At 50.3% G+C, this 23335-nt stretch overlaps 1 protein-coding gene across 2 annotated transcripts; it reads right to left on the reverse strand.

Moving 5' to 3' along the window:
• Positions 1–1459: 1459 nt before the first annotated feature.
• Positions 1460–22468, reverse strand: EIF4E2 (eukaryotic translation initiation factor 4E family member 2). Of its 2 annotated transcripts, XM_039488327.1 has the most exons (8): positions 22322–22468; positions 20534–20648; positions 19645–19779; positions 16605–16709; positions 14184–14336; positions 13876–14012; positions 5105–5183; positions 1460–2322 (listed from the first exon to the last, which is right to left on the reverse strand). In XM_039488327.1, exons 1-7 carry the CDS (start codon positions 22339–22341, stop codon positions 5138–5140), a joined length of 711 nt encoding a protein of 236 aa, XP_039344261.1. In that variant the 5' UTR covers positions 22342–22468; the 3' UTR covers positions 1460–2322; positions 5105–5137. The 2 variants fall into 2 exon arrangements, with proteins under 2 accessions (XP_039344261.1, XP_039344262.1); XM_039488328.1 differs by lacking the exon at positions 5105–5183.
• Between the last annotated feature and the right edge of the window lie 867 nt (positions 22469–23335).

Genomic DNA, 23335 nt, shown 5'->3' on the forward strand with positions numbered 1-23335 from the left:
AGACCAAACCACAGGGCAAACTAATCTCCACCTAATGATCAGAGCAAGAGGGACCGACGTTTTGAACGGGAACAGGAGCCGGGGCGGTGGAAGGAGAGCAGCAGAATGGCAGTTCCATAGGACGGCTCACGTTAACGTGCACGACTGCTGCCCTGGCAGAGGTCACAGCAAGCCCGCCTTCCACGGCGTGCGTCGGAGGGGAAAAGTCTGAACACACACAGAACAGCACCGCTGGGCTCTGCGCACAGCTGGGACTAGAAACGGGACTAAAACCTTAAGTGCTGTCATCTGCAGAAAGCTTAACACGACGTGGCTCAAAGGCACCTGCAGGGAGTATCTCATTATGACAGAGACTAAATCCCCTTTACAAATCTCGAAAGCAGCAGGATGGAGTATTATGGAAAAAGGAGCATTTTAAGTGCTGCAGCGATGGTTTGCTACCTGGTAGCATCGGGCAAACCAAGCTGCATCTGGACTGGAGCCATTGTTTAAGAGCTGCCCTAGCAACGGGTGGTGGGGAAACAAGCCGCAGGAGGTGAAAGGGGACTAGGGGTCCCGCCAAGCACAGCTAGAGAGGGCTCTCTGGCCCCTGGTCCCGCCCACAGGAAGCCAGCGGCTGGGGATTTTCAGGTCTACTCGTCCCTGCCAATCCAGCCACCCTGTGCAGGGGCGCGCTGCCCGGGAAGATCAACAGCAGCTATTTTTTATTCTCCCACCCCCTGGCTTCCGCGCGCTGCCAGGAATTCCAGGCGTGACTCTCCCAGAGCGGGGGGTGATGGTAAGTGACTCCAGAGGGAAGAGCAGATTTTCTACGCCCCCCGCTCTAGATGTCACGGCTCTGAGGCTAAGTGAGGGTTAAGAGGCTGAAGTTCTCTGCAGTCAGCAAGGAAAACCCAGCAGCTGTCTGCCTCGAGTGCTCAATTCCACGTCTTTGGGACACTGTGCAAGAGCCTGGCTAACAAAGTCCTTTCCTCCACTTTGACTGAGGCTCAAATTCAGGCTGACCAGGGAACAGCAAAGTTTTTGCTAGTTAAAGTCTGTGGGCTCGAGGAGTGGAGCAGAACTGGGTTTGAATGCAGCACTATACGGAGGAAATAATCCCCTCCCTTCGTGGCTGTGGCATCTGAGGGGCCGGTCCCAGGTGAGCGAGAGCAACACTGGCCTAAAGCCAGGGTGGCAGCTGTGTCATTCCCAGCCCCAGGTCCCCGAAGAGTCTTCTCCACAGGTCCTGCTGGCCGGCTCTCAGACAAAGCCACCGGCTACCGCTGGAAGGCAGCTCCAGGGCAGGAACTCAGCTGCTGCTCCTCCAGCCCATCCTCACTGGCTGCGAGGAGATGGTGCTCTTCCCTAATCCCATCCCCACGGTAACAGTCACCACATTTGATCTTTCCACCTATGAGGTCCTGCAGACAACCGGAGTCAAGGCAGTTAAGGCCTCAGAAGCTCCTCCTTCCCCTCATTTAAGGGACAGCTAATGGACATGGCTGATGGTGGCACAGGCAGGAGCCTGACTGGGTGGCAGGAACCTAGACCCATGCCAGGCATTTTTATAACTCACCAATCTAGGGTACAGAGTCTCTGTTTTTATAGGCAAACGCCTCAGGCTGAAGTCATTGCTGCTGTGACTGCAATGAATACTGTGGGGTTATGCAGGGCTGCACTCCACACTCCAGAGGAGCAGACTGCAAAGCGGACCCTGTGTCAGGACAGTTCCTGTGTGGTTGATGGGGACGGGGAAGGGGAAGGAGGCAGGCTGGCCGCCTCTCTGGGGTGAAAGGGCAGAGGAGGAGATGCCAAGCTAGACAATCGCCACCCCAGCTATTCTTAAACAAACCAAGCCAGAGAGATTGAAAGAAACAGAGACCCAATAATTTATTGGCAGAGCTGAAAGGGGGCATTTGCAAACCAATGGGTCATCTCTCCTGGCCGCAGAGATTCATTAATACTGGTACCCCTCAGCACAAGAGCATGGGAATCACAATATCCTCTGCACAGGGTATAGAAAGAGCAAAGAAAGTGCTGAAGGAGGCCCTGGGAGGGCACCCTGCTAACTGAAAAGTCGGCCTCCTACCCTGCCCTTGGAAAGAGTTTTGTGTGACGAGGTCAGCCTCTCATTAGTCACCGACGCAGAAGGGCTTTGAATGAAATCCTTCCTCCGGGGTTGAGTGCAAAAGGGTGGTGCGGTCAATCCAGCCTGCGCGGCCCTCCAGAAATGGCAGGGCACGGATGGAGACCTCTCAGGGGGTTCACACCAAGAGAGGAATTTACCGCCAGCCTTGTTCTCACAATGTGATTTTGGTGTTTCGAAAGCTTGAGTTATCCCTGGAAGAGAGGCGGAGGGAATGAGGTTTAACACGTCGGTAAGTACATAGCCCCAGATACAGACACAGAGCCTGACCAGTCCCACCACACCGAGGGCAACAAGCAACAACCCACCTGATTCAAGTTCACCTCCCAAATCCCCCTAGTTAACTGCTAAACATCCACACTTCACCCAAACAGCGTCTCTGCTTTATCCCAAGCTGCTACCGATCCTAGCGTCCTTAGATGGAAAATGAGAAGATCCTGCTTTCATCCTTATCCATTCAGAAACAGACAGGATATTACTGCTAGTAACGGGTGCGTGTGACCTGGCACAACCTGCCTGGCAGATTTCAGGACTGGACTAAGTTGGCTCATTGCAGGGTCTCTTTCCCATACATCTATTCTGCTCTCAAACGAGCGACAAGTCATTTTGTTTAGCATCTGTGCTCTTAGCTCTCCTGCCTTTAGCCCCTCACCCAGGGGTCTCTCTGTAAAGGGACTGGCAAGAAGGTTAGGCACCAAATGTGCCCTACCGTAAAAATCCCATACCCTGGAAGGGAAGTTCTCAGAGTTCAAACGCAGAGGGGTCGATCCCGCAGCCCTTACTTGTGGGACTAGTATCACTCCCGTTGCTGCAGGATCAGCTCGTCTGTCTATGCTCGGGGCACGTGATCTGGTCATTGATAACGTGAACCGTTTTGTTAGCCTCTGCGTTGGTGCTTTGTGATAGCCTTCCAGCAGCAGCAACACAGGAGACGACTAAAGGGGGGCTGACAGTGATGAACACATCATAATTTCAGGTTTCTAGAGGGTCTTTCCAGACAGGAGTGAAGTTTGATGGAAGGGAGGGACACCTGTTGAGAAGGTGGGTTCTGTAACCGCATGGAAATGGGCAGAGTTCCCACAACAGTAGCAGGGCACAGGGGCACCTGAAACAGGTGGCACCAAGCAGTGCACTGAGACACCCTAGCATGCATCACAGCAGGCCAGCAGAGCTCCCAGGAAGCCCTGCAGGGGGATGTGGGCAGCCCAAAGGTGTGGAGGTACACTGTAGAACTGTGAAATGTTTTCTTCAACCTCGGAGCTGCTAAGGAGCCATGTGGTGGTTGTGACATGGTGCATGCTGGGATAGCCCAGTAGGGCAGGCTGGTGTCTCTATGAAAGTAGTGAACGTAAAGGTGATTGCATGCTGAATGCCCTCCTGCTATTTGGGGCATTAAGTACGTTTCCTGGCTATTACTTAGAGACATGCTTGGAGGTCACCGTCAGCGAAAGAGTGGTCACCCTTCTACCCCTGAGCGCACTAATGGCAAAATCGGGCTGCATGGCCATTTGGGAATGCGGCTCTAAACTCGTCTCGAATCCAGAGTTAATTTACCGCTGTGCAATTTCCCATGCTGCACCCTAGCCCACGGCAAAGCATCGAGCTCGAAAGCAGGTTTCCGTGGGACTCTTCTCGCTGGGTTAGTTCTTGCTCGGTGGGGGTTTGGTGGAGTAGTGCCCTTCCACTCTCTCCTCATCCCCCAGTATCATATGATCCCTAACATGGATCTCTGGGAGCTACGCTATCTTTGTTCTTGCCACTACTCTCCTCGGGCCAGGGCAGGCAACTCAATGCAATTAAGAAAGTTAAATCAACATTCCCCACATAGTCAAATGCACTTGGCACATTTACTGTCTTCTAAGGCTGGTACTTCACAACCTGCGCTGGCAGCTTTTTATTCTGGAAGGTCGTTTGAATGTCTTCTAATAATAAAACATTACTAAGTGCTGATGTAGCACTTCACAAGCATCATCTCATTAACCCTCCCCAGCCGTCAATCCTGCGAGGTAGGGAAGAACGAGCGCTCTTCATTTGTGCCCAAGGCCACAGGCTTTATCCCAGCAATGTTTGCCCAAGGCCACAGAGTGAGATGGTGGCAGCATCGGGATTATCAACGAACTCCGGAAGCCAGGCTGAGTTGCAGCTGTCACATATGCGGCTTTGTGGGATTTAGGAGCTTGCAACGCATCCCCTTTGGGCAGGTTAGTGTGCACCGCACTGGGATATGCTGCAAGAGGAGGGACTGATCAACAGCAATCCAGCTTGTCTATAGCATCATGACAACGGAAGATGCCTCTAGTCACTAGGCACCACTCTGCCCCCTTAACAGTAAGGCACCCGCAAGCCCGTAAGTGGACCAGGGTGTGAAAATGATCTTGGCCATAAGATGGACAACTGTACCTAGCTATTTTCTCTGCGCAGGGTTGCCATTAACAGAGGGGCTACGGGCACTCATCTTGTTAGCCACAGCGTGTGCTATTTTTAAATACATTATCAACTGCACATCCTTGATGGACAAGCCTTTATTGACAGTCTAGCTATTCCACCCAGGAGCAAGGACTTGCCTGCCAAGCTGGAGACGCCGTTATCAATGTGCATTACATGTACGCTCTTAGTGTCTGACTACAACTCCACTTCCTAACAGCCAACTCTAGACAATACAAACAAGCCGAAGCCATACCTCTCAGCCTACTCGGCGCAGGGCAGCTGTGTCCCGGCAAACAGGGGATGTGTAAGCTAAATGGCTGGCAGCATCCCGGCTGCAAACGCCAAGTGAGCAGCTTGTCCCAGGGTGAGATTATTAGTGCCTTTTGATTCAGAGGTTAGTTTGGACTTTAGCAAGTCAGCCAATTGCGACGGGACTGACGCCAGGCCGGGAGGTATTCAGGTCTGCTGTGGAGCGCTGTCCCCACGTGAAGGTGGGCGCGGCTGAGAGGTATGCCATAAAGTCGTGTAAGAAGAAAGATGAGGCCCTACCCTGGGTGTGACAGAGAGAGGGGGAGCGTTCGATCAGCGACCACTGCTGTTCACCAGGCCATGAAACTCCTCCCAGGCCCTGGTAAGCCAGAGGGGAAATAAAAAAAAAAAAAAAAAAGCACTTCAGATCAAAGGGTTCTTAACTTTTAATGAGCGCAGAGACATTGAATGGCGTTTGAAAGGCCATTCTGAGAGCAAGGCAACATTCTCACCAGGGCCTAGAGGACAGACGCAGCCTTAAAACACAGCCAGACATCTGACAGCAGGAGGTAGCTTTAAAGTTCTGCACAGCCATGAAGCTTTCTGATTGGCTGCCGGTGACATCATAGTATGTTAATACCCACCAGATACAAGGCGGGACCCTTGACCAGTTTTTAAACTAGAATTGCCATTTCCTATTCCTAATAAAATAACCCAGGGTTGTGTATTTCTGGAGGATCATCATGCTCCTCGACTGGTTAAATCTGCCCAGTCTGTGGCCTCTCTCCAACACATACCAGGGCTCGCTGTAATCCCCCAGAAATACACTGCTTTTCATGCCGTCCGGCTTAGATATTAGACCATCCTTTGACGAGGCTGCAAATTCCTATTGTTATTAGAGAGAGAGCCTCATTTCCTACCATCAGCCTGCACTGTTAATGACACCCACGCTAAAAAACGACAGCTATTTGCAATGAAAATGTTTTCAGATAAGTTACAGGGATAGGATTCTCGTTCCATTCCCTGGCGGAGGATCTGTTATGGACAAAGTTAGCAGACTGAAAAATTACTGTCTGTTTTACAGAGATGGCATGCTGAAGGGTCTCCCAGGGAAACGATGCTGAGGTGAACAGGAGCATAACTATTCTCTGAGATCAGACACATCAAGGAGCTGTTTCTCAGTGCCCCCGAATACTGAGCTGATTGCTACACCACCTGCCATTTCACTCAATGCACCGGGGCATAGGGAGATTAGAGACAACCCGTTTCAGCTGTAAAATCCGATTCCGTTCCATGATTCTGCCTCTAGTGCTAGTTTTCAGACCGAAAGCCACACATTTACCAGTGACCTAAGAGTTCACTTATTCTGCAGTGGGTTTATGATAGTTCAATCCTTCCTCCCCCACAAGAGTCGTGGTAACACAGAACACTCTGGGAGTCTCCCAGTGCATTTATATGATCTGTGCCTAAACGCTAGGCTATAAGCTCCTGCAGGCATTAACTGCCTTAACAGTGTAGTCTAGTGCTCGGCCCCCATCAGCTCTTCAGCAATAAAATCTTCAGGCTGCATTTTCAACTGCTCTTGCCTGGTGAAAGCGCTGCCCAAAGCCCTGGCCAGGGCTCACCAGCAAGGGTTCATCCCAGATATTTTTCTGGCTGTGTTTGATGGCTGCACACCCTGCCATGAGATTTACCCCCCCATTTCTAGTCACTTTCTCTTGGGGAACTGGCCCAATACAAGCAATTTTCCCACACACACCTTACCTCTTGGAGTTTGAGACATTGATCGCTCCTAAAAAAAAGCATTCCCCCTTCCTGAAAGTTACACGGATCCATCCCTCCTCTGACAACAACCGCAGCAGTGAAAGGTTAACAGTCCTTGAGGCTAATGTCCTCGCATGGCAGGAGTAGCACGACCCCCGCCCCCCCAATCAATGAGCCTCAGGCCTGGCACGCAGTGACCACGCTTCTGAGAAAAAGAGGAACTCAGCCTCCGTGGCCCATTCGGCCTTTGCCCTCTTTGGAGACTGCTGAGGGTGCACTTTACAGTATGTCTACACTGCGGTAACAAACCCTCAGCACCCAGTCAGCTGGCTTGGCTATGGGGCTAAAAACAGCAGTGCAGGCGTTCGGGCTCAGGCTGGAGCCTGGGTACTGGGACCCTCCCCGCTCAAGGGGTCGCAGAGCCCCGGCTCCAGCCCAAGCATCTACACTGCAATTTTACAGGCCCGCAGCCTGAGCCCTGCGAGCCTGGATCCGCTGACCTGGGCCAGCGGCGGGTTTTTCATTGCAGCGTGGACATGCCCTTAGTTCTAGCTGTGACAGGAGTTAATTAAGGAGGCTGTTGTCTAGAGCTGACTTGTTTTCTAGCCGTTCTCTTCTCCTCTCCCCATTGTCTCCCAGAAGTCCCTTTGTTCGGCTGGGTGGGTGAGTGACTGACGTGGTTCCCTGGGATGACAATACTGGAGAGAAAGACTCCACTGCCTGGTGTTAAATGAGCACAACTGGAGTCTGACCTTTGATCCGAAGCCTCACAAACAAAGGCAGCGCGAGGGTCAGCGCTGCCGAACGTATCGCAGCAGCAAGTGCCGTCTGGACGGGGCAGCACATTAACCGTTTCTGACGACACCTGGCAGGGGGGTGCAGGTGCTACTTTCAGTCCAAAACAAAAGCGAACAGGGCCTCCCTGTGGCCATTTCCACCCAGATTCACATCTCCATTTGGACAGGCATGGCAGCTGCTGCTCAGGAGGCCCCTGGGCTAAGGGCTCATCACAGGGAAGGCAACAGCATGAAAAGGAGACATGTAAGTTACCACAGAGGAAAAAAGCCTACTCCCACCCCTGAGGGGACCGCGTGCCATGGATGGGCCCCTCCCAAGAATCTCCTCGGCCCCTGAAATCTTCCCTCCTCCCGTACACCCAGGGAGCACCTTCCTTCAGGACTGTGCGGCCTGGGGATCTTTCAGAGCCAGGACCACGGAGAACACTGCCTGGGCTGAGCGTGGCACCAGGATGTGTGGAACCCACACGTTAATCTGAATTCAGAGCGTAGTTATCAAAAAGGTGACAAAAATGGCTCCCCGGCTCCCCCCGTCCGCAAGTTGCCCACAACCCCCCCCTCTACCTGTAAGCCTTCCTTTGCACCTCCCAGCCTGGATATTTCCACCCCACAAGCCTCTCTCCCAACTGCCCCCTTCTCCTGACATTACTCCAACGTGCTTGGGAACACGTTCCTTACCCCGGTGAACCAAGTGCCCGCCGTCCCCTTCAAAGCAGCAAACTCTAAGACACCTTGACAACAGCATCCATGCCACACTGTTACCTCCCGAGTCCTGCTCACAGCTATACAGTGAAACTCTTCAGGCCAAGGATTTGAAGTGATAAAATGCTATGCCTATTATAGAGCTATTAGCATTGAAGAGATCTGCTGCCTTTACTGATAAACCTATCTCTCTAGTTTTGTTCGCCCTGACACACCCCTGCACCGGGGCAGAGGGAGCTGCCATCTAGTTTGTGTCATGCATCGTCAAGGTTGCCCGTTGAATTCTGCTTGCAGAATCTTTATGGCCTACGGCCGGGCCAGAGGCAGACAGTGCCACAGTGTAGGGATATTTTTATTTATAGGCATTTTTATGCCCCTCACCATGGTATCCGAGCAGCACACAAACATTACATGACTGTATCCTTAACAGTTGGGATTACCACCATTTTACAGGTGGCGAAATGGAAGCACTTGTAATTAAGTGACATGCTCAAGGTCACCCAGGAAGTTTGTAGCAGAGCTGGGGACAGATCCCACATCTTCTAAGACGGCTTCTTGCTCTTGTAAACTAGTTAGACCAGTATTTGATTTTTTCAGATCTCAGGTGACATTTGCAGCCCTGGCAACCAGGGACGAAACAATCTTTTGAAATGAACATGTCTGAGCTGGGCTCACTGAGAAGAAATATGGAATAGCTCCATTTTAGTCACTCTTCTGATGACAACGACAACCCACCAACAGAAAGGAACCTTTCAGAATTCCCCACACCCCTGAAGTGCGCTGTGATGCTACAGAACGGACCCTAGAGGCATTACCGCCATTTCAAAACCCAGCGTTAAGAAAGTGATCTTGCAGAATCTACTGGCTGGAATTGGAGAATGGAGGGATAACTGCCCTGCCCCGTTGCAGCAGAGACTCAAGAGAACAGGAAGCAATCGTCAGACCTGGCCCGTCGCTGCTCTCCACGGTTCTATTCCTAGGCCCGGTGGGAATAAGCACAGAGCAATGTATACACTGGACTTGTGACCAGACTAAGGCATGTGTCAGTCAAGTGAGGATTTCTATGGGCTCCCTTCCACAGACCCTCCACAAAAGCATCTGCATAATGGTAGGAACAGGGCTAGAAATTGGAGGCCCTGGGGGCAGGTCACATTCGGGGCAGCTCACATTCAGTGCAGTGTAAGGAGACAATTGTTGGAGTGGCTGCAGCATTCAGCAATTTCATTTCCCAGCGTGTTCTCGAGAAATTGTGAGCAGATGGAAATGGGCATCCCAGTGGGTCAAATGAGCTGTAGAATTAGCTGTGCTCTGATGTGACGGCAAAGGAGACGCCCCCCCCAAACACTAAGCCCACGGATTTGCTGTTTCACTTTCCCTTAGAATCAGTTACCGCTAGGATTTCCCGGCCAAACAGTGCTAAACTCTGTGGGTATTTCACTTTCCAGCAGTCTCCAGTGGATCTGAGATCTCGTTCCCTATGTGCGTGTCCTGGAGAGCTCTATGTAGCCACTTAATTCATTTCCCTACACCGCAGAACCCTCCCTCTGTTCCCTTCTGTATCTGCTCATCATCCAGCTAACCTCAGCCCTTTTCTTTTCTCCAAGTGTCTGCCGTGAACCAGCCCTGATGCCAGCACTAATAAGATCAGCCGTTCTTCCAATTTACTCTAGTAGTCCCATTATTTATCAGTGCCGACTCTGAAGGGAAGGGAGAGTTTTATACCCTGCTCAGCTCCCACTGCAGCAGCAGCCACCTACAAACAACAGGGGCTTTGTTTTCAGAAAAGCCGCCCCACTTAAAGCTCTGACAGGATACTCCAGAGTCACTTTAACTCAACTCTTTCCAGCCCAGGTGGCTCCGCAAAGCCTGCCGTGCTGCCACTCAAGGAATATGTTCCTCTCTCTTGGGAAGCTGACTGTGTGGGGCTGGTGGGAGCAGCCACCCAAACACACAACAGGAGTTGGAAAGAAGGATGGGGTAGATGGGGGAAAACCACGTGGGTCAGTGAAGGAACCCCGCTAAAGCAACACGCGAATATCCCACAACTACAGCAGCCGGTTCTCCCCGAATGCACCGACCCCAACAAGCTCCAGGTTCACCCGCTCCCAGTGGCAGCATCTGCAGCGGTTTACGCCAGATGCTCTTGTGCCGGTGGCCAGTCCCTCCCTTGCAAAATGGCACAGCCTCCGTTCCAACAGGTAACGGGAAGGGTGCAACGTTCACAGCAAGGAAGTGCCAAGTGAAGGGCACCACTGCCAAGAATCCACTTTTATTCCCAAGCTGTGCCAGGCACAGGGTTAATGGGCTGGGGGTGACAGGAGCAGATAACGGAATTTCCCCAGACTCTCCCAGCATTAGAAGTGGGGTTCTGAAGAACAATAGTTAAAGGAAGAGCTCTTGGGGAACAGTAAGAGACTCTCTCGCCAGCCATTAAAACACGACAGCTAATGCAAGGCCTCGGGCATTTCAAAAGAGACCAGCACTGATGTCTGCGGTACCGCAGGTCCCTGGACGGACGCAATGCTGCCAGGGACTGGACTAGCTCTTCTAATGATATGGAAATGAATGGACCCTGCTACTTGCTGGGATTTAGGACGTTTGTCAAAATCATAAGCATGAGAACGAAGGGACACAGGAAAACGACTCTGACAGCTCCACTTATCTAGCTAAAAACACGTCCAGAGCCCGGGAAGAATGACGTGCAGAACAACCTCTCTGAATAACTGGGGACGACAGATACTTTTCTAACCCAGCTTGGCAGCATCAGCACTTTCAGCAGCAGAGGGGCTCATCCCCTCTGAGCACCTGGAAGAATTGGCCTGTATAAAATAAATTTAACGTGTACATTTAATGTCACACAAGTAATACATAAATCCTGCACCACAGGGCCCGGAAACTGCAGTGAGGGACACACTGGAGATTTCTAGAGATGTTCAATTGCAATGTGTCAAAAGCTAATAAAGGGCAATGCCCTACGCACACAAAAAATAAATAAAAAAAATCAAGACTTTATTTATTTTTGTGAGAAATGCCCATCTTCTCCCTAAGCCCTCCCCTTCCCCCCCCCAGCTGACATCTGCCAATCAAACTGTGCATATGAGCCAAGCTCCGGTGGAGAGATGCAGTCCATACAAACAGAACCACGAGAAACCACTTGGAAAGGAGGCCCTGACACAATCTCCAGCAGGGTGGGTCCATTAGGGCCTTTCATAAAACACAGCCACAGCGTGTGAGATTAGAGTGCTGGCTAGAAAGCCCCCCATGAGCCATAAATCAGATGGTATATCTGCAGCATAAGCAGAGTGTAGCCATGTATTTCGACAGGGCTTGACAGACAGGGAAGGTAACGAGGGTGAGATTTTCTGGAAGATGACAGCAGGTTTGCAAGAGATTTTTTATTAGCAAAAGGACTCTGCTAATGCAAATCAGCTCAGCCAGATACAGTCCGACTGCAGCCAGCGCTGTGAGACACTAACAGAGTTGTTAATCTGTCAAAGACTGCGCCCAACCCAGAGAGTTTACAACTGCAGCAATTAAACTGGTTGTTAGCAGCAACTACACACTAATGCAAGCGGCATGAAAGCAAGACAACAGGCCAGATTCTGCTCTCAGTTACACAGGTGTAACCAAAGTAACTTCAGTGACGAATAGTTTGGATTTACACCGTGGAAATGAGATCAGAATCTGGCCAGTGGAAACAATCCTATTAAAGGACGAGCTGGGACGATGTTGGAAACACACTGCAGCAGACTTGAACTAGCTAACAGCAATCAGTTCTTGTTCTCCCTTGGATAAGTCAATGACTAGCCTAGCTCTGCTTCAGAGAGGCTGCAAGCACACTTCCTGCCCTCTTAACTGCACCAGAATGAGCAGGAGACAAACCAATTTAGCCCCTTTTAAGAATCATTCCCAGCTGTAATGTGAGCTAGTCAACATCATGCCCTGTTTAAGTGAATCTGTTCCTCAAACACCTGTTATTTCCAGACACTGGCATCCTGGATTGTATATCAGCAGAACAAATGCAAGGGATGATATCCAGAGAGAACGGGCCATGAGCAAAGGGGCGGAGCCCGGCAGCCTCCAGGCAATGCAATGCAATGCATTCCCATTTCCGAGGGCAGCAAAGGGTAGGAATGCTGAGGAAGGAGCACACTGAGTCTCCGGGGAAAGGCCAGGACGGCTACACTGGAAGCACCCCTTGGTAAACCCGCTCTCCCTCACCAAGGCAGCCAAGCTGCCTCCAGCCACAATAGCCGGAATGCTGGCTCGGAGCAGGGGCTCTCTGTTCAGAGCCATGGAGGAAGGTAGGGGGAAGAGGAGGGAAAGCAACTGAGGAATTTCTACAGTCCCCTCGCCCACAGAGAGCCCCGCAACCTTAGCTCGAAGGCTATGCCGTCTCTGAACAAAGATCAGACGCAACGCAGCCAAGTGCGGGTCTGCAGGAGCCCTCTGAGATCTCGTCACGAAACAGGCATGACAGAAATTTTGCTCTCCACAAGCATGTAACAGAAGCATGTGCAGGAGAAGTTGTGCTCCACAGCGAGATGGCTCACGGAGCCCAATGGAAGATTCAGTCAATAAAACAAGTCAGATCTTTTAGAAACAGAATAGGGTCAGGAACAGATTTAGGTTAATAAGAAAAATCTCCCTCCCCCCCTCCATACACCAGTAGTCACCTAAGAAAAAGAGGTTCTCTGGCAAAAACGTTGTGACAAATCATTTGGCATGAATACAAAAAATATGTAATTTGAGTAGCTGACCCACAGTCTAATTATGCAGCAACTGTGGCTTCCATGATGTAGACGCTTGTCCCACTAAGAACTAGGCTGACCTCACCAGCCATTGTGACCACTGCTCTGTGGTGTTTAAATTGAACAGATGGCTTGCCAAGACCTGGGAAGTTTTAGACATGAAAACAGGGTTAGACTTGGGGGGGAAAATCACAAATACTTGGGCCCTTGGTTACAAGCTGGACTACGAAGCCCTCTACTCCACGGAATTTTTCTCTTTATTAATTTCTTTGTGCATATGTAAACTTTGAAACATTCGTAGTTTAACCCATGAGACCTAATTAATGTCTGGTTTATAATAAACTTCAGTGAAAAGGGTTTAATGTTATTTACTTATGACTAGTACCCAAATATGCAGCAACTCTCTGACACTATGAGAAATAAAAGTCCCGCCAAATGGCCTAGCATGGCAAATTATAATGAGCTTGGTTAAAATACAACTGTCCTCTCTACGTACCATGATCCTCTAGTCTTGTTACAAAGCCTCGGTTACCAAGGGTTGGGACGATTTACTATAAGGATTTATGAGGATTAGAAATCAGTTGTACAGCACTGTAAATTTACACAGTGCTTTCCAAAGAACATTTATTAACTTAATGATTCTATAAATCCCAGTTCGCTTTGGTATTTTATCCTCCAGAATTCCTACGCATTCAAAGGATCTGTTCCCCACCGCAATCTTGTTCCTTAATTGAAAAAGCCCCTTCCTATGATGGGTAGCTCATTCCCGGATGAAGACGAGGACGGGTCCCTAAGAAAGAGCCCAGGAGTGCAGGCTACAGGCAAACCGAGGGATTTACTATTAAGTTCATAGATCCCCAACAACAGTATGGCAGTGACAGACTTTTGGCTTTTAGAGGCCACTAATGCGACAGTTGCTGTTTACGGTATTGTTAGCAGATAACAGGCCCAAAGCATTAGTGCGTGTGACCACTTTTCTCTGCACCTGGGTCCTACAGAAAACTGCTCCGACACACATGCACCAGGCAGTGCTCCCTCTCCCTGCCCCCGCACGTACTTGATGCTGTCAGTGTGCGTTTTGTATTCCATGATGGTGTTCGGAGGTAGGTTAAGCACTCGGCGTAACGTGTCGCGTATCCGAGCTGTTGTGGCCTGGTCGCTAGCGGTCTTGTTCCATATGGAGATAATATCCTCCTACAGAACAACAAGGGGGTGTAAACAGATGGGAGTTTGTGCGCTCCAGCCAGAACACGTGCTTGACAGTCTGCAGGGCAGTTTACAACGAACTGGACAGAGATGACGGCCCCGCAGATTCCACCCCCCAAGTCAGCACACGTGCCCAACGTAGGCCCAAAAGCAGCTTACCTGGAATCGGACAGAGACAACTGCCCCACAGATTTCTTCCCCCACCATAAACTGTTCTCCCAACATCGCCAGAATGAGATTCTCCCAGCAGCGAGATGCTAAGCCCTTGCGCAGACGGATAATCCACTTGCCACCATTTTTGTTGGCATCGTCCTGGGAAGAGGGGTGAGACACTGATTCATTTTCTCCCAGCTATTTTGCTGCTGAAACAAGCTCACAAATGAGCAAATATCAATCACATGGGACCAAGAGGGACAGAAAGAAGGAATGTTCAAGCTCAAGCACTGTCATGTTTAGTGACGAAGGAGGCGTGACAAGTGTATTCTGAATGCCAGGCAACATTTGAGACAATGACTCTCCCCAGAGATTCTGCAGATCTTCCCTCTATTCACTGTGTACTTGGGCTCTGGTTGACTCTAAACAAGGACAAACTGATACATCATATCACCATGATCCAGTGATCTGCACATGGAACTAGGGGATAGGAACGCCTGACTTCTACTCTCATCTCTAACACTGATTCCCCCGCTAGAATTAGGCAAGTCACCCCCATCTGTGATTCAGCTTTCCCAGCTGTAAAATGGGAATACCTAATTACATCACAGGGATGTTAAGGGAACATATGTTTGTAAACTCCTACTTATAGGCAGAGGAAGAACTTCAGAGAATAGGTTATTTCTGCATGTTACCAGAGAGACCTGTTAAAAATACAGGCTCAGACTATCCAGTACTGGAATGAGTCACAGTAAGATGGGAGACGTTACAGTCCTAGTCCTGATAACCGATGGTGCTATCACAGACACAGGCTGAAGATTTCAGTGCAGAAGGTGGCAAGAACAGCTATGTGTAAGGAGGACAAACAAAATCAGCACAAACTCCAGGAATGTGGCAAATTACTGACGGGGCAAATTGCCTTCGGAGCAAATGTTCAGGACTGGGAGACCAGAACATCCCCTTCAGAAATGAGCTGTCTGGGATTCAGTCCTTAGCAGGGAGTTTAGTTTAACCCCGTGAAGACCTTTCCACACTGACTAAGGTGGACAAGGAAGCAAAAAGGAGCAGATGTGATTGCTGAAAATAATCAGAAGAACTTAGGAGGTTTTCAGGGCCAGCACGAACAGTGGTCGGAGTGGAGGGACTGGGCCTTGTAGTTGAAGGTTAGAGTCAGTTTTCTTTCAGGCTGAGTGCACCTCAGTTCAGTGAGCTGTTTAATTTCCCTTTGTCAGCTGAGCAGCTTGATCTCCCAGCACAGTAAATAACCAGGAACATTACGATTGAGGCTTCTGATATCTGGGTAGATGGCAGGGTAGGGTCAGGTAATGGATTAGCATCGCACGGAGACAGGGCAGGGAGTGGCATTTTATATATGACCATACAAGGACAGTGGATTAGGATTAATTTAGAAAGGAGAACAAGCACAAGGAAACTAGTGGAGGAGAGAAGGGTCAAAGTGAGCTCCAAGTTACTCCCCTCTCAATACATGAACCAAGTGGGTACCCGAAATTAAAAGAACCATTTTAAGATGGATCAGAAGAGATGCTTTTTAAAAGTTTAAATACTGACACATGGAACCTTCTGCTGCAGGATCTTATCAAAGCATCTAGGTTACAGAGTCCAAAAAGGATAGACATTTCTATTAGAATAGTATTTGTAGCAACACAGGCTATAAATCCCCATGCTTCAGGGCATACACTAATCGCCAACTGGGGTCAGAAATCATTTCTTCAAGGCAGAGTAGCACAGCGAGGAGCTTCATAGCAAGGCATAAAATTCTCAGACCGCAGCCTCCTACTGGGCATTGTTAGGGGCAGGTGAGCAAACTAGTTGGTCTGGTGTGGCAACTTCCATGCAGAGCTACTGTCTGACTACTGCACAGAAACAAGCTGAACTCCAAGAGAAAGAAGACGACGGGAAATCAGATCCAAGCTTCCCAACCCACCCCCAGATTCTTTATCACGATTCTGTTTATTCTCAGTGCCTGAGCTTTCACACACTTACACACAAGGAGAGAAGTTGGTCTCTTACATTCAGGCTGCAGAACAAGGTGCAGTTGTCACAAAAACAGCACACAGTAACCTAGCCAAGTTCCCTTGGGCCACAGCTTGTGGAGTCTCTCTGGAATCTGCCATCTTGGACTGGAGACACCTGATCACCAGAGGCAATTTTTCTTAGTCTCAGGGAGAGCACCAGCTCTCATTGCTCCTGAATACCGCTCCTCTGCAGACAGGGCAAGTGCCTCATTAGTTGTGTCAGTAGCTGCTATGTGAGAGGAGACAGGGCTCTGCAGGAGGACAAACGTAACTGCAGCCGGAATGACAGCCTGGCTTGCCATTTAATGCTAGGAGACCAGTCACTGCAGAAAACGCTCTGCCAGAAACGACCCGCTAACAATCCAAGGCAGACACCCGAGCGCCAACTCACCTCCCACATGGGTTTGATTCCCTCTTTGAAGAGATGGAAGTCGCTATGGCCTGTCAGGTCCCCAGGACGTACCATGTGACTGTAAAACCTCCAGAACTGCTCCACCTGTAATACCACATGCACCAGGCAGTCAGAGACAAGTCATCTAATAAGGCTTCCGACACTTTAGAAGGGGGGCTTCCCAATGTCAGGACTCAGGCCTTCGGGAGCAGATGTACAACCTTCATGTCTGGCTTGAGCCTCTCTCCCTCCAGCGAGGCAGCTCTGTGCTGCTTCCCTGTCAGACTGCACATGAGGACAGTAGCTTTCAGGACATTCAGAAACAGAGCAGTGGCATTGACAGGGCTTGTGCAGGTGTTTCTGGGAGTGGTTACGGCTGTGTGACTGGCACACAGTCCAATTATTAGCGTCTGGCCTGTTGTGAGCGCAGATCAGCAGTTACACCAAATAATTCAGGAAAGTGTCTGTGTAAAGAAAACCCGAAGGGGATGAAGGCTGCTCTGGAGGACAACGACAAGAGATACCCAAGTGCCACCCAAGCACCTCAATTTGCAGCCAGTGGTGAAAAGCATCTCAGCAGAGGGGTAAGCTACTGACAGTTCTCTCCATGCTACACAGAGCCTCATTAGCAATTCATACCCTTCCTCTCTACAGCAGTGGGAACTCCTGGAATTATTCCTCAACTAAGGAATGGTTTGGGTTTTACTGTAGGTGTTTGCAAGACAATACACATTCTGGTGGTGGTTTAGGATCTTAAACCATCCTTTAAAGTGCGTATTCATACGGCTGCCTACTCACCTCTAAGATTAACCATCACTGTACACTTTAACCCCTTTGAGCACTGGTTTCTGCTGCAACACTCTCTGAATTGACTTTCAGTGTCCCATTGAGCAGTGAATTAGCGGGTTTTTTTGTTTGTTTTTTTAAATGCGTAAAGTTTTTCATGACACTTAAAACTTTCCTAAATGCCTTATTCTGGTTCTTTGAGCTGTTTTGGATGACAGAGGGTTTTCTCCTTAAATAAAGCATGTAGGACCAGATCCTGCAACCACTGAATTCAATAGTAAAGCTCCCCAACTTGGCTCAATGGTGCAGGATAAGGCTCAGCTAGAAGATAAGAATGGACTTGTTTTCACACAAAAAGCCATCATTTGCATTTTAAAGGATTCTGGCCAATAATGAGCTAATTAAAAGTTCTGGTAGGGCTGCCAAAAGAGTTGAAAACAGCAATGCCACAAAGACTAGGAGAAAACCTGATAGTATGGCCGCCAATTTAAGCCCAGGAATTATACTCAAAACTTCTGTACTTATCTTTCAGGGGGAAAAATCCCTTTCAAGAGCTGAACTCTTTGTGGTTCCAAGAAATGAGGGGGAAAAAAATCTTGTTGAATATGTGTCATTAAAATACAGTGTGTAGACATTAACTTCCTCAAATTGTATGGTATGCCCTCTAGCGGCTGATTTTGTATTTGCAAATGCCTAGTGGGTTTTAGCCAAAACTACGCAGTAGGCTTGCGCTCAAAATGATTCTTTTCCCTAAACCTATTCTCTTTCCCCCTTGAAACCTAGCACAGAAAACTGTTACCCGCCTGTCAACAAATCTTTTTCTTAAGCTAGTATAACCTATCCCACATGAAAGTGGGGCATTTCCAGTCTACAATAGTGAATCAATAAGTTTCTCCTTGCTCTTTATTGTAGCTAAAGCAAAAGATTCACAGGTTCTTAGTTCCTTTAATAAAAAAAGAGTCAGTGTGAGGGGCAAGTGGTTTGTTTTTTTAAACTAAAGTGGTTTGACAGCTACCGTCAATCTCACCACATGCAGAACAGTCATGCTGGTTCCTCACTATTTGGACCTGTTTCCTTTCTCCACAGGTGGGAGAGCAGATAAGCAAATTTCACTTGTTGAAGTAAGAGAAACTGATGAGTCTCAGGGGTCAACCCAACAACCAACCTTCTCCCTATTCCTGCCCCCAACGTGTGGAATGATATGAGCCAGATGTCTGGACAGGCACACGTGACACCTCAGTGCATTAAACATGTATAGACTAATAAACTGTTATTTCAACAACCTGCCTCCAAAGCTGTGTGACAGGGATATGATATTTTAACATTTCAAATGGCCCAGTAGAGAGTTCAGAAGTGGACAGGATTAACACACTGAAAGGGACCCTGGGAAAATTCATGGAGCAACAAGGTTACTTATCTTGATCCCTCTGCAGTCCTGATCATCCTGAAGAGTGTTTCTGAAACTATTCACAAGTGAAGACAGTGGCTAGGTCTGAATTTAGGGTTACTTGCCTGAATGGTGACATTGTATTTCTGTTTCTGCTAGATTTGGCAGTGATTGCTATAGGTGTTTCCCACGTTTCCTGGCTTTATAATAGTATTTCAGAGGGCCAGTGCCACCCAGCTTTGCTTTTCAGTCCTCAACTCCATGGACAGACAAGGAACCACCTCATCAACAGACACAGGCCCATCAGCTATTTACATGTGGAAAACAGACAAATGTCTGCTCCAAGTATATTATTCATGAAGGGGATGCATGTAGATGGGAATCTACAACATTATTGCCAGAAGCAGCGGACAGAAAAGCTTTTGGTTTATGCTTCACACATCAGTTACAGCCATTCGATCCTTCTAAATGTAGGAAAAATCACTTCCTCCCTTACTCACCTGCCAAGTCCTGAGCCTGACTTGCTGTGTATCTACTGCCAGACATAAAGGAGACTGGTAATGCTTCTTATTTGCCATTACTTACAAGCTCAGGGAGTTCTGTTTCCACTGCTACTATTAGCAAAGGCACCAATCCCTAGAACAGGACAGGCAGTGCTGCTTCCTGGTCTCTTTTAGGGCTGTTGTCTGTTGTGAGTGAGTCAGAATCTGAGACTCAGATGATGGCAGATGAACTGCTCTCCTTTACGTCTGGTGGTAGGTATATAAACGTGGTACACACATGCAGACACGTAGCCACAGAGGAAAGCTATGAGGAGAAGCTGCATCGGATTTAGTCAATAAAGTGGAACAATCGGAATGTACTCACTGAGGCGAAGGTGCCAATCTGTTTGATGTTCTGTTCATAGCTCTGAGAGCTGGTGGGTCTCCCGGGTGTTCGTCTGGAGTACCAGAAAGTATAATTATACTGCAGGGGGTGCTCGGCCGGCCCTGGGACAACAGCCTGGGGAACAGAGAAGCTCATTTATTCTCCCATATTTCTCTCAAGAGGAAATTGAACAAGCTACATTCACAGCATTAGCTGCCCACACGTTGCTGCCATCAATGTAAGATGAACAGTTTAGCCCTCATTTTCCTAGAAAAATCTCATCTCACTTTAATAGCTTGACACAGACCATTAGTCTGGCAGCAATTGACTATAATTCACATAGGATATTAGAAATCCATAGCGCATTTGTTCCCCAAGCTGGTAGGACTGGGTGTGCTAAAGAGGCTGCAGCTCAGTCCCAGGAGGAACCTCTCTCAATAGGAACCCCTCCTGCCAATTTAGGAGCAACATTAAACTCTGCGTAAATTCCCTTTAGTCCTTGGCAGCAAAGAAATGCAGGCTGCTTAAAAAGCACAAAGCTGATCTGGTAAAGTGACGGGAAACTCCCCCCCACCCCAAGGCTTTCCAAAAATCTGCTGGGGGAAAGAGTCCAGCTTTGCTCTCGTCTCCATATGGAGCACAAATTGCTAGGCAAAGATCTCTGGCTGCACTAGCAGAGGATATTCAAGCATGATTCATGTACCCATAACCCACAGTCAATTTACCCAACAGCTTACAAGGCTCCCCATCACAGTGCTAACCCAGCACTAAGCCAGGACGTATTCCTAGATTTACTCCTTACACTGGGACAGATTGACCTCGTGCAGATGCCAGTGTTTCACACCCAATATTATCCCTTGGTGATGGCACTGGGGTGTCAAGAACTCACCTTCCTCTTGGTGCTACTCTGGGGTTTGTCACGATCATTTTTTTCCTTCTCACCATCTTTCTGTGTGCTGTTCTCTTCGTTCTGGTCATGGTCCCCACTGTCATCATCTTTCAAACTGGCAAAGGCAAGGGGAAAAGAATGAGCTTTGCGTCTCATGGCTGAGGTGCCATCCTACAAAAATGAGACTTGTATTACTTGACCTCTCCCCTGAGAGGCAAACTGCTGGCACAACAGAGCCTACACTGGAAGTCTACTGACAACAGATTCTTATAGGGAGAACCACTTGAGAAAGCTCATGTGCCCTACCCTTGTCACGGACCACTTGGCCAACAGGAACCCCAAGCTCAAGCACACTGACTCTTAAAAACCACATTAATTTTTAGGATAACTACAGGTTTTCTTCCTAGATTGAGATTTGTTTGAAAGATCATTAAATAGGGAACTACCATCAAAGATATTTATAGCACACCCATCGCTACGGGACCTATGCACCAACTAATACTGACAACCGTCAACTAGAAAAGGGAAAAGAGGCCGAGTCCCTCAAGTTACATCTACACCACAAGTGACACATGGCACAGCCACAGCTACGCTGCTGTAGCACAGATACTTACTTCAGCAACGGAAGATGCTTTTCCAATTGCTGTAGTGAATCCACTCAAGAGGCAGTATCAAGGTCAACAGAAGAATTCTTCTGTCAACCTAGCAACGTCTACACTGGAGGTCAGGTCGGCTTAACTACATCTCCCAGTGAGGTGAATTTTTCACACACACACCCCCCCCCGAACATCACGGCGAGGTTGTCCTACGCTTTAGGTATAGACCAGGCCTAAAGGGAGTTAGTGAGTTGAACCCCAGTGAGAATCTTGCACCAAACAGGACTCCCAGTGCCATAGGAGCTGACTCTGTGGATGCTCTGGGGCTGGAGCACTCACAGGAAATAAAACAGTGGGTGCTCAGCACCCACCAGTGGCCCCACCGATCAGCTCGTCTCCCTCCCCCCCCGCCCGCCCACTGTTCAGCGTCATTCAGGAGGTGCTAGCGAAGGCAAAGCGAGGGTGGGGGGCGCTGGGGGAAAGGGCAGAGCGGGGTGCGTGTGGACCTTGGGGGGAAGGGCGGAGGGGGGACAGGGCCTGGGGCAGAGCGGGGGTCGAGCACCGCCCGGGGAAACGCCCAAGTCGGTGCCTGAGCTCCGCGCTCTCCGTTCACCGCGACAGGCCAGAGGTAACGCTGGGAAAACAGGACCGAGCCTCTGACCGGACCCCACACGGCCCCCGCCTGGAGCTGGCTGCTGGCCCCGGCTGACAGGCCCCTGATCCCCGAGGGCGGCTACACCGCCAGCCACTGAAGGCTTGACGCGGACGGAAAGCGGCTCACGTGGGCCGACTCCACGTGCGGGCCTGGCCCCGGCCCCGGCTGGGGGCTCCCCCGCGGGCGGGGGCAGGCTGGGGACGGGGCCAGGCCGCCAGACCCGGCCCTGCGCGGGCGGGGTGTCACTCAGAGCCCCGAGCCGCCTGCCCGCCGCCCGCTCCCGGCCCGGCCCCGCGGGGCTGTCGTGGCCCGGGGCGGCCGGGAAGCGAGTGGGGCAAAGGGGACGGAGCCGGGCCCGGCGCTGCCGCCGATCGAGTCCCCCCCGCCCCGGTGACTCATCGCGACTCGCCGCTGCCCAGGCCCGGCCCCGGGGTGGCCGACAGCGGGGCGGGGGGGGCTGCAGCGCCAGGCCCCGGGCCCGGCTCAGCTGGGCCCCGCCGGGGGGGGGGAGCGGGGGCTGCAGCGCCTCAGACTCACGCGTCAAATTTGTTGTTCATCCTCGCTCGCCGCCTCCGCCCGTCTTTCCGGTGACTTCCGCTCCGTCCCGTCACCCTTCCGCCACTTCCGGGAGCGGCGGAACTCCACGGCACGGGCGCAGGTTGCCGCACGGCGCAATGAACGTGGCGCGCGCGCGCCGGCCTCGCGAGACCAGGGCGTGCGCCACAGCCAGGGGGCCGGGGGTAGCCAGGCCTCCATCTTGAGTGTGGCGGAAGTCAGCGGGCGCGGCCCCCCCGCCACTTTGGGCCTCTCGTCCCCCCTGGCCAGCGCCTGCCCCCACCCCCGGGGCCAGGTGGAAAGGCTGGAGCCTCCACCTGCCTCCTCGCCCCTCGGGACCACCCTGCTGGGCAGCAGCAGGGCGTTTCCCAGCTGCGGCGGGGGCCTGGCGGGGTCAGGCCCCTGGTGGGGTCTGGCCGTGGCACATTCGCTCTGGGGGCGTCTGGGCACATCAGTTTGTTGGGGTCATTAGGCATAGCCCTGGGTAACCCAGGAGGGTGGAAAACCACAGTGTTAATAAAGCCTTTCTGTACCAGGCCTGAATAAACCAAAGTTAATGCTATGTTTGTCCAGAGTACTTCCATGTTAAACTCTGATCGACCTCACAAGCCAGAATTAAGAATGGAATGTGTAACTGCTCCTTATCAGTGCAACACTGGCACCAGGAGATAATAAAGAGGCCTACTTATGTCTAACTGAGGAGGGCAGAATAAACAAATCAAATACCCTGAAACAAGCTAACAGCCTTGAAAAGTTACTAATGAGATGAATTGTTTGCTGTCAAGAATGATTTAACTTGCTTAGTGTAATTGCTAGCTATACAATGTGTCTACTATATGGGAGGGGATTAGAGGAAGGGGGAGAATAGTGGGCGGTAATGAGAATGCCTAGCTGAAATCGTGTATAAGAAGGGAGAAACAACTTGTATGTGTGTGCTTGATTTGAGACGTGTGTGTCTCCTTGCACCAGCTTTGAGATCTCAAGTAAATTTTGCCT

This window comes from Mauremys reevesii, linkage group 9, assembly GCF_016161935.1.
Source record: "Mauremys reevesii isolate NIE-2019 linkage group 9, ASM1616193v1, whole genome shotgun sequence".
NCBI lineage: Eukaryota > Metazoa > Chordata > Testudines > Geoemydidae > Mauremys > Mauremys reevesii.